Here is a 10,565-nt window from a genome sequence, read left to right as displayed (position 1 = left end):
CCAGCTACAGGCGGGGACCACACGATTCCAATTACTTGGGCGCGCCGCTAAAAGTCACCACCAAACAACATTCACAACCGCGTCACCAGTCGCGTCTTTGTTTCCAATTCTCACTGTATCACGCCCATACATTTTGACGCCGCGATAAGAGACTACTTCTCGAAAGAGGACGAAGACACAGCATACGTTTAGGAGGAAAATAGACAAAATGGCACCTCGAGGCGCAAGGCGCAGCGAAGTTGCTGAACCGCAGGCCATTTACAAGCTCGGCGAGCGTGGTCGGTAAGTTCACATTGCGCGTTTGAAGTGCAAATTTCTATCGATCCTGTGTTTATGTAGGTCTAATTGTTCTTGTAGCAAAACTGGTGTCGAGTTGATAGACACGGGTAATCGCGACGAACATGGCATGCAACCTTTGGACGACCTTCTTTCTTCTCCAGAAAAAGAAACCGGATCTGACCAAAGATACGATGACGAGGATGAAGCGCCAAATAACGACCAATACGAGAGCGAAGACGACGAGGACGAAGCCGGCAGTGAAGATATGGATATTGAAATAAGTGCGGTCGCAAAGGCCTGCAACAATAAGACGGATTAACTGACACCATTCTAGTTCCTGGGCCGGGACCCCAGACTGTACTTAGGGAGAATAGGCAGTATTCCATCCCCCGAAGTCGATCGCCTGTGAAGACTACATTAATGTCTTCCCCTCGACGAAATCCGAACCTCGAACATCTCTCCTCGCCCACCCGGCCACCCTTTTCCAACGATCGCGATGCCACTGTGACCCGGAAAATCGATTTTGGAGCAAAGCCCTCTTTACGCGGGAAAGCTACGGCGAATGGAGTCAACGGCGGGACTCACGAGGAGGAGGACGCCGATGAAACGGAAGATGCGCCTGAAGCCAGTGAACCAGGCGACGTTGGGGATGATATGGACCTTCTCGACAAGTCTCTTGAATTGGTAGACGATCTGACTAGACATTCTTCGGAGCACGAGTCAGAACAGGAGTCGGAGCAGGAGCCGGAGCCTGTTAAGACCAACAAAGCATCAGCCAAAGACAAGTCACAACGTGCAGAACCAGAACCCAAAAAGCCAGGGAAACGGGGAAGGCCAGCGAAGGCCAAACCAGTCGAAGAAGAGCCCCTGGAAGAGGAGCCTGTTGAAGAAGAGCCTCAAGAGATCCAAGAGCCAGGCAAGGGCCGAAGGGGACGAAAACCGAAGCCTGCTGTTCAACCTAAAAAGTCAGCCGCTCCCGAATCACGGAAACGACCAGCGCCAGCAGAACCAAAAGAGGCCGAGGAGCATGAAGAGCCAGACAACGAAGCCTCAGATCCCGAACCTGAACCTGAAGAATCCCCCAGACAAACCAAGAGACCACGAACTGAACCTTCAAAACCCTCAAAACCAGCCAAGTCAGCACCAGCAGCCGAGCCAAAACCTAGGGGGAGACCTGGTCGAAAACCTAAACCACAGACCGCAGGTGATGTTGGAGATACGTCAATTGCAGCAATTCAACATAGACCTCCGATGCCCAAGAAGCGAGGCCTGGTATCTGTTCGTCATAACCCCGACGAAGTCAAGACGACAAGATCTGGGAGACACTCATTTAAACCACTAAATTATTGGAGAGGCGACAAGGTAGTTCAAGAGGAGGAGGAATTTGAGGACGTCTCCGGCCGTGACCGCTTTGTATTGTCGACCATTAAAGAAATCATCCGCGCACCTCAAGAAGAGCCGCCTGCAAAGCCTAGGACAAAGGCTCGTGGACGGCCAAAATCCAAGGCTGTGCGAGAAGTCGAAGTCGTCGAGCCTGAAGAGTGGGAGCTGAACCCCGGTGTTGTCAACGCTGAGGTCATCTTGTGGGAGCCTGAGCACGAGACGAATCCTCCTGGAGACGAAGAACCAGTCGAGGTTATGGAGGATAGGGTCGCTATATCGGGTGAAGCTGTTCAGACCCGTATTGTTCAAAACGTATCTTTCCGCATGGCCAAGACACTCACTACCCCTTTCATGGGTGCCGGTGTTGTTGATCTACCTGCTGGCTCTGAGAAGAGGCCAAAGAACTCGCGAAAGATGCACATGGTCTTCTTTGTACATACTGGAAAGGTACTTGTCACTGTCAACGAGGCTTCGTTCCGACTCAGTGCCGGAGGCATGTGGTTTGTTCCCAGAGGTATGTCAACTTGCTTGCCCCCTTTTTTTCCCTCACACGGCTGAGTGACTAACTGTATGGATTAGGAAACTACTACAGCATAACAAACGATTACGATACAGATTCTCGCATATTCTTCACTCAAGGATGTGAAATATCAGCTCAACCAGCAGAACCCGATCAATCACAAATGTCCATGATGGCTTAGGACTAATTAATATAGTGAAGACTGTGGGATATCAATGGTGAACTACTGTCACTTTGTTTGATCATGACACAGACGACGAGTGTACTTTTTTTAAGCAACTGTTTACTTGGGAGCATCCTTGGAAGAAAAAGCATGAATACGGGGGTTCATTATGTCGGATTTACCTTGAAGGAGACGCCCGTTGACCGACCGGCTTCATGATTTATGTTCGATCAGGGGCTTGTTTATTTGTATACCATTCATGACAGATGAAATTCAATTTTACTGCAAGATTCTTGTAACCATACCTAAAGCGTAATACCACCACTGCACTATGATGAGAATACAAGTATTGTTCATGAGCACCTTTCCGAGTCTTGGAAAATTATAGTAGACTTGAATAAATTCCAGATATTCTTATTCGATTATAGTATAACAGTAGTTAGAGAGGAGCTATTATTTATCAAGAAAATCCTTCCTAAGCATATGCGGCCCAAGATTAAAACTCCTCGCTAAGAAGCTTCTTCAAAATGGTCATTTCCTTGTCCCATTTAGTGATCTTGGCTTGGCTATCTTCCAGTTTGCGGAGCAAGAAGTTAATACGTCCTGTTGTCTCTGCTGTCTGGCGAGGCAAGCTGCCCAGAAGAGACAATTCGTTTTCAACCTTCTCGATTGAGCGAGCTTCGGCCTTGGACGAATCGTTGAGAACATCATAGTCCATCTTGGCTCTAAGGACGCGGTCCTGTAGAAGGACCGAAAAGGCAGCTTGGTGCAGAGGCTTGCTAGCTGTGATTGTCATGGGTCGACCCTGGTGCGTCTTAACCGCGATGAGCTCGGCGCTGACGAGGCTATCAATGGCGGCATCGGCGTTCGAGGCTGCCGCGGGTGCTGCAGAGGAGAATGGCGCAGAGAGTGTCACTTCGTTATAACGTAGGTTGGGTGTTTGAGCTAGCGACTTGATAAGATGCCAAGCCTGTTGAGAAGAGAATTTCTTGTCCTCAATCTCCGAAGACTTGCCAAGAAGGTAGATACGAACAATGTCAGTAGCTGTCTCGGAAACGATCTCTTCCATAGCTTGTTTGGGAGATTGCCCAGTTCGTAGGCGCCGGGCGAGGAACTCCAAATCTGTGAGACGGCCACCAAGAGTGTCGATACACTGGTCAAGCTCAAACATGTTTGGGCGTGGGATAGGAGATTTTTCAGTTTCTTCATCTCCTTGCTCCTTTCGTGCTTTCTCTTCAGCGGCGAGTTGATCCTTGAGCCGGCTGAGAACAAAGTTCTTTGCTACCTCGGGCGCTAAATCACCAAGGGAAACAGTACGGAAGAGTCGGTCGGGCAGTGCTTTATCCAGGGGTTTCGAATAGGCTGAGTCAGTAGTAAGGAAAATGACATGGGCGACGTTGTTTTGCACGACAGTCGCTGCCCACTCAGCTATCTTGTCGTAGATGATGCTGTTTTCCTCACCCTTGTGGAGGAAATTATCAATGACGACAACAGGTCTACGCTCAGGATGAGCTTCCAGCCAAGCATCCTCAGACAGCTTGTAGTCGCTATCTTTCTTGTTACGAGAGCCAACAGCAACATCTTTGAGGGCGCCAGTAGTGGTCTGCATGATCTTAGTCAACTGAGACTCGAGAGTTTCTGAGAAGCCAGCTTTGACTCCCGTTGTGCTCTGAACAGCAAGATCGATCATACTGCTCATGCTGTTGGCCCATGAGAATACGGGACGGTAGCCAACGGCTGTAGCAAGACGTTTGATGGTGCCCGCCTCACCCCTGGCCTCGACAATGCGTCTGCAGTCGATCTTGAGCACGTTCTTTCGGCCTTCCAAAGCTTGATCCATGACCATCTCAACCTTTCCCGAACCCTTGGGTCCAGTAACAACGATGAATGTGTCTGATGTTTCATCGAGCCAGCCTTGCACTTTGTCAATCGCATCTCGTCGGTGATTCCAGACTTCCTCGAGGCCATCTCCCATTGGTTTGGTTGATAAGCCAAAGTTACCAGACTGTTTCTTGAACCATTTGTAGATTCGAGAATCCTTAAACTCTAGAGAATGCTGAATATGAAGCTTGATGAAGAATTCCCGAATAGGGTCGAAAATCAGAACCGACAGACCAGCTACGAGAGCAGCAAAAACGGGTATCACAATACGTGGATGGTTTGTCAACCAATTCCAGATACTATGAGCCTTGACACGTTTCTCGAAGGACAGACGAAGTTTAGTTCCATTCTTGCCACCTCCCAAGACCTCGTTGACAATGAACCCATGCATACAGTTGCGAGCCATAATTGCGTCTCTTGTTACAGGAAACATGACATGGGCATATCGTGGCGTGACCTTTGAGTCGGTTGGCTGTGGTATAATGTCTGCGATTTTTCCATATTTGCGGAACAAAGAGTACAGCGTCTCTTCGGGGAGCTCTTCGGGGGTGTTGCCGGGGGTTGGAGGAACAAATTCGATTTTGATGAAACTGGTAGGGTATCTGTACAGATCTTCTAACCACGGCGTGCCCTGTACGAGACGAGCGTTGACGGGACGGAAGATGGAGAACCAAGGTTTTATGGGCTTTTCTTTCAGTCGACTTGCTAATTGAGCTGATAGACGAACTGAGTCAGCAAATGCGTAAGGTGAGTTCCGATACGCGAAACGTACCTTCAATTTCGGCAGGGTCTATGTTGGAGTCATGCATGAATTTGACATATGCACCTCCATCCTTGAGTCGCGGTAAGATCTCGGTCACTTTTATTGGTAGGTCTTCTGGAATGGCTGTCTTCACAAGGCGAATTGGGTCAAGAATGCCTAAAGAGGATGATTCGAAGCGCCTGAGTAAATCCGATACATCGTTGTCCGACTTCCAAGGACGCATGAGAACGCTACTGAGTTTGAGAGGGAAGATATCTGAGTTCCATGTCAGCTGACAAGCAGGCGATGGTTCGTTTATGAGGAGACTCACTATCGAAAAAGAGAATGGCCTCATTGGATTGTGTAGTGATATGACCACTCTTGTCAGCACCTTCTTCGGATGCAATTGGGGGAATCGCATCCTCGGGGTTGGCGACTGTGCTCTCCCACACACGACTCACGGGTCGATTTATCGCATTTTGGCCGAGTCGTTGTCGAAAAGAAGCTGCTGCAAAGCCACATCCGAGGGATCTCGATGATATGAGGGGTCGGCGGGCTGCGAAAAGTGCCGCCGTTGCAAGACCTCGGCTTGGAATCATGATACTTCGATCCTAACAGCGCGCATACTGCAACAAGTCAGGTTGTGAGAGTAAGAGAATTCTCAAGTGTGAAGAGATCGAGTTTGTTAATCAGGGTAAAGAATTGTTGGTAGGGCTAGCTTGGAGCTGTCGCGTTGCAGCTACCTTAGCTTCCTCCAATGAGGTCATAAGTTTAGAATGGCAGTTGAGTCTGGGCCTGGACTGCCTTGAGATGAAGAGCTACTTAGAAACACGTTGAAGTCTAAAAATGAATTTATGAATCACTATCATTCCCTGAGATTCAATCTAGTATTTAATCATACTATTGCGATAGAGATATAGTTGGGCTTATACCTCAAAAGAAGTTTTTGTTTCCTTTTTGGCCAGCAGCTGAAATGCGAATGACTACCCATGTGAAGATCAACCCCACCAAGCAATTTATGATCCGATCCATGATATGGAGAGATCACGATGATGCTTCAATTACCTCACAAAACCCGCTCATGAGGAATTCTATTTAATTATGAATATTCCAGAATGACTAAGAGAGTGACTATTTCGAGCTTCCTGTTCGTAGGAGTCTTTGTTAACCTCGCATCAGAAGACAGTTGGTGGCTGCGTAGAGAAACACATGAAACCCGGCTATCAGGGCAGACATCAACCTTCACGTACATATGTTAGACCACAGCATGATAGTTAGGTCTAGAAAACAGTATACTGCGGCTTAGAATATCGCATTGATTCTTATTCTAGAAAAATCATGATATGATAACTCTGAAGTCTATTGTTGGGCAGATCTTGTCGGGAATACGGCAGATCTATTTTTCCTCGGCATCCCTCTCAGCGTCGCATTTCATCACCCAAATCTCCAATATCCAGAACAATCTGCGCTCCACCAAGACTCAAGTCGAATTGTATCGCTTCAACAACTTCAATTGGACAGTCGGTTCTCTAACTATCAACCAAGATTCTGGCTTCAACCGCGCCACTCCTTTGCGACATCAACACTACCCCTTCCATATCCACCAATTTCTGAGCTTATTCGCATCAACCATCACGAGACTCAAACGAGATATTCAGTAGAATCTACCGTTTATAAAACGTCGCAATGGGTTGGCTATGGTCTTCAACACCTCCCAGCGACGGAAAGTCAGCTGCTCTTGTCAAAGAGACTCCTCCTATCGCATCAACATCAACAACCACAGCCACAACTTCAGATCCTTCAACATCAGCCCCATCCAATTCAAATATCGATCCCGAAATCCAAAAGTTCATCGACCTATTTGAAGCTGAGAAGAACGTAAAACCCTCTGCAACAGAAGACCAACAAGAACAAAACTCTTCCTCTTCCAAATTACCATCGTGGCTCTCTCTCAAGAAATCGACACGCTCATCCACCCCTAAGCCCGCCGATATTCCTCCCCGCGACGCCCTCTCCGAAGCCCTGCTCCCTACTGACATGTCCTGTCGTCAGGCCTTCGACCAAGCATGGGCATGCAATTCGATGGGTGGACAGTTCAATGCCGTGTATCGCTACGGTGAGATGCGGTCATGCAGTGAGCATTGGGATGACTTCTGGTTCTGCATGCGCACCAAGAGTTACTCTCCTGAGATGCGGGAGAAGGCTATCAGGGATTATTATCGTGCGAAAGAGTTCAAAAAGTATGGCCCTGGCAAACCGAGTAGTGAAGATGTCTGGGAGAGTAGAGAGGACAAGGTTCCAGAAGGGGCAGTATTTAATGAGCCTGTTGAGCCACGAAATTGATCAACTTGATCTTGTATTAATAGAGAACTTCCAATCCCGTAACCAAGATCTGTAATCATCCTCGGCTGGCAAAGATTGTGACCCTTTCCTGAGAGTATGTGGTCCGAATCCCACGGGCCATTCAGAAATTTGTCTACTTAACACACCAATGGTACTTTATGATAGGTGTCTGAAGTAGATAATAACTTCTTCATCAGTAAAAATACTGTCTTCAGATCCTCCTTGGACATGAACTTGATTAGTTACGGAGGTAGGAAATGTTGTATGGGAAGCCTAAGTTTCTGAGAACCAGGACTGCAAGAGGTGAATGCTGCATCACTGATCAATCACAAGCAACCACAAACATATCACAAAACAAGAGGGAAAAGTAATTATCCACGCAAGAGGCAAAGTAGTTATTGTGAATATCTTGATTCATCGATTCATTAAAATACATTGGTAAAAACCACCGAGCTTTTCATAACCGTGAAAGTCGCAAAAACAAAACAGAAAAGTCTAATCTCATCATATCATCCCTTAAGACCCCTAGCCTCCGCATTGCACCAATGGACACATGACAACTCTAGAAGTCGAGACTGATATTGTTGGGGTATCAAAGAATTTAGTCGACCTCCTCGACGGTGGGACCATCGTCACCACCAGCACCGGGAGCACCACCAGGGCCGCCAGCACCAGGGAAGCCACCGGGACCACCAGGCATGCCAGGCATACCACCAGGAGCACCCTCACCACCAGCTCCGTAGAACTTCATCATGATGGGGTTGGCCTTGCCCTCAAGCTCCTTTTGGTGCTCCTCATACTCCTCACGAGTGGCTTGCTGGTTGTCGTCGAGCCACTGGACAACCTTGTCGATCTCGGCAGTGAGAGTCTCCTTGTCACTGGCCTCAATCTTCTCCTCGACCTTGGGGTCGGAGAGAGTGTTGCGAAGAGAGTAGGCGTAAGACTCAAGACCGTTCTTGGCAGCGACACGCTTGCCCTCGGCCTCATCCTCCTCCTTGTACTTCTCAGCATCGCTGAGCATGCGCTCGATCTCCTCCTTGGACAGGCGGCCCTTGTCATTGGTAATGACAATCTTGTTGGACTTGCCAGTGCCCTTCTCGACGGCGGAGACGTTCATGATACCGTTGGCATCAAGATCGAAGGTAACCTCAATCTGGGGAACACCACGAGGGGCAGGGGGGATACCAGTGAGCTCGAACTTGCCCATAAGGTTGTTGTCCTTGGTGCGTTGACGCTCACCCTCGTAGACTTGGATAAGAACACCAGGCTGGTTGTCGGAGAAGGTGGAGAAGACCTCGGACTTCTTAGTGGGGATGGTGGTGTTGCGGGGGATAAGCTTGGTCATCATGCCACCAGCGGTCTCGATACCGAGAGAGAGAGGGGCAACATCGAGAAGCAAGATCTCGTTGGTGGCCTTGCTGGAGGTGTCACCGGAGAGAATCGCGGCCTGGACGGCGGCACCGTAAGCAACAGCCTCATCAGGGTTGATGGACTTGTTGGGCTCCTTTCCGTTGAAGTAGTCGGTAATGAGCTTCTGGACACGGGGGATACGGGTAGAGCCACCGACGAGGACAATCTCGTGGACAAGGGACTTGTCGATCTTGGCGTCGGTGAGGACACGGTCGACGGGCTGGATTGTGGATCGGAAGAGATCCTGGCAGAGCTCCTCGAAACGAGCACGGGTGATAGAGGTGTAGAAGTCAATACCCTCGAAGAGAGAGTCGATCTCGATAGAGGTCTGAGCAGAAGAAGAAAGTGTTCGCTTGGCACGCTCGCAAGCAGTTCGGAGACGTCGCAGAGCGCGGACGTTGGTGCTAAGATCCTTCTGTAGAATGAGTTAGTGTGAGTTCTTGAAGATTTGATCATAGGCAGGGGTGCGACGTGGGGTATTTTTGAGTGGGGTCTTCTAAGTTTATGGAGAGTTTATGATAGAGAGGTCAAGTTTTGACAACCTCATCAAAAATCGCCAAAACTTATGATGTGCTTTGGAGAGAGCAAGAATAAAATGGGAAGGGATTTGAACTTGCCTTGTGTTTACGCTTGAACTCATTAACGAAGTGGTTGACCAGACGGTTGTCAAAGTCCTCACCACCCAAGTGAGTGTCACCGGCGGTAGACTTGACCTCGAAGATACCCTCCTCAATGGTAAGGAGAGATACATCGAAGGTACCACCACCAAGATCGAAGATCAGAACGTTGCGCTCGCCCTCAACCTTCTTGTCAAGACCGTAGGCAATGGCGGCAGCAGTAGGCTCGTTGATGATTCGGAGAACGTTAAGACCGGCGATGAGACCAGCATCCTTGGTGGCTTGACGCTGAGAATCGTTGAAATAGGCAGGGACAGTAACAACAGCGTTGTTGACAGTCTCGCCAAGGTAAGACTCAGCGGTCTCGCGCATCTTGGTGAGGATCATAGCAGAGATCTCCTCGGGGCTGAAGGTCTTGGTCTCGCCCTTGAACTCGACCTCGATGATGGGCTTGCCACCCTTGTCGACGATCTTGAAGGGGAAATGCTTCATATCGGCCTGAACCTCAGCATCGGCGAACTTGCGACCGATCAATCGCTTGGCGTCGAAGACAGTGTTCTGAGGGTTCATAGCGACTTGGTTCTTGGCGGCATCACCAATCAGACGCTCGGTGTCGGTGAAACCGACGAATGAGGGGGTAGTTCGGTTACCCTGGTCGTTGGCGATGATATCACATCTGGGGAAAGAGTTAGTGTCATGCTCCTAAGGCAACTCATAATGATATATTTGGTATAAAACTTACCGGTCCTCACGGAAGATACCCACGCAAGAGTACGTGGTACCCAAATCGATACCGACGGCGGGAGCCATTTTGTGTGATGTGTGTGATGTGGTGTGTAGAATGCGTGAAGATTATGTCGTAGAGTAGGAAGAAAAAGGAAAAGAAAAATCGCAGTTGCTTCAATGGAGGGTCGTGGTTATTTGAAGACTTTTGAGAGGGTATTTGAGAGTGATGATGTTGTGAGAAAGAAAGACGGAACAGAGCAAGTTGAGCAAAAGGATCTAAATAAAGGCGGGTGCCAAGGTTCGATGCGGTTCTGTGCTGTTCCAAAGGAGCCCACTTTGGAGAGCTTCTCTGGTGTTGCAGGGGGGTCTACCACTTTCTGGGCGCTGCTAGGCGTTGCTGGGGGGCGTGCTTTGGAGGGGCGAGGGGTCTGAAGAAGCGTCTAGCAGCTGCGTGCACCTGGTAGACAGGCAGATCTGGGTTCGCCCCACTAAAAAACTGCG

General features: G+C 49.0%; 4 protein-coding genes across 4 annotated transcripts; 2 read left to right on the top strand and 2 right to left on the bottom strand.

Moving 5' to 3' along the window:
* Positions 1-208: 208 nt before the first annotated feature.
* Positions 209-2,363, top strand: FSUBG_11206 (centromere associated protein; the record flags this gene model as incomplete). Its single annotated transcript, XM_036675864.1, has 4 exons — positions 209-282; positions 358-560; positions 614-2,176; positions 2,242-2,363. 4 exons carry the CDS (start codon positions 209-211, stop codon positions 2,361-2,363), a joined length of 1,962 nt encoding a protein of 653 aa, XP_036533335.1.
* A 478-nt stretch (positions 2,364-2,841) lies between these two features.
* Positions 2,842-5,567, bottom strand: FSUBG_11205 (mitochondrial escape 2; the record flags this gene model as incomplete). Its single annotated transcript, XM_036675863.1, has 3 exons — positions 2,842-4,952; positions 4,999-5,244; positions 5,300-5,567. 3 exons carry the CDS (start codon positions 5,565-5,567, stop codon positions 2,842-2,844), a joined length of 2,625 nt encoding a protein of 874 aa, XP_036533334.1.
* A 1,087-nt stretch (positions 5,568-6,654) lies between these two features.
* FSUBG_11204 (early meiotic induction 1) lies at positions 6,655-7,311 on the top strand (the record flags this gene model as incomplete). Its single annotated transcript, XM_036675862.1, has 1 exon — positions 6,655-7,311. One exon carries the CDS (start codon positions 6,655-6,657, stop codon positions 7,309-7,311), a length of 657 nt encoding a protein of 218 aa, XP_036533333.1.
* A 601-nt stretch (positions 7,312-7,912) lies between these two features.
* On the bottom strand, positions 7,913-10,148 carry FSUBG_11203 (heat shock 70 kDa; the record flags this gene model as incomplete). The annotated part of the gene is made up of 3 exons (XM_036675861.1): positions 7,913-9,136; positions 9,366-10,014; positions 10,081-10,148. 3 exons carry the CDS (start codon positions 10,146-10,148, stop codon positions 7,913-7,915), a joined length of 1,941 nt encoding a protein of 646 aa, XP_036533332.1.
* Between the last annotated feature and the right edge of the window lie 417 nt (positions 10,149-10,565).

This window comes from Fusarium subglutinans, assembly GCF_013396075.1.
Source record: "Fusarium subglutinans strain NRRL 66333 chromosome Unknown NRRL66333_c0000208, whole genome shotgun sequence".
NCBI classification, from domain to species: Eukaryota; Fungi; Ascomycota; class Sordariomycetes; order Hypocreales; family Nectriaceae; genus Fusarium; species Fusarium subglutinans.
Note: the sequence above shows the minus strand (reverse complement) of the source record. Positions and strands in the feature narration are given on the sequence as shown.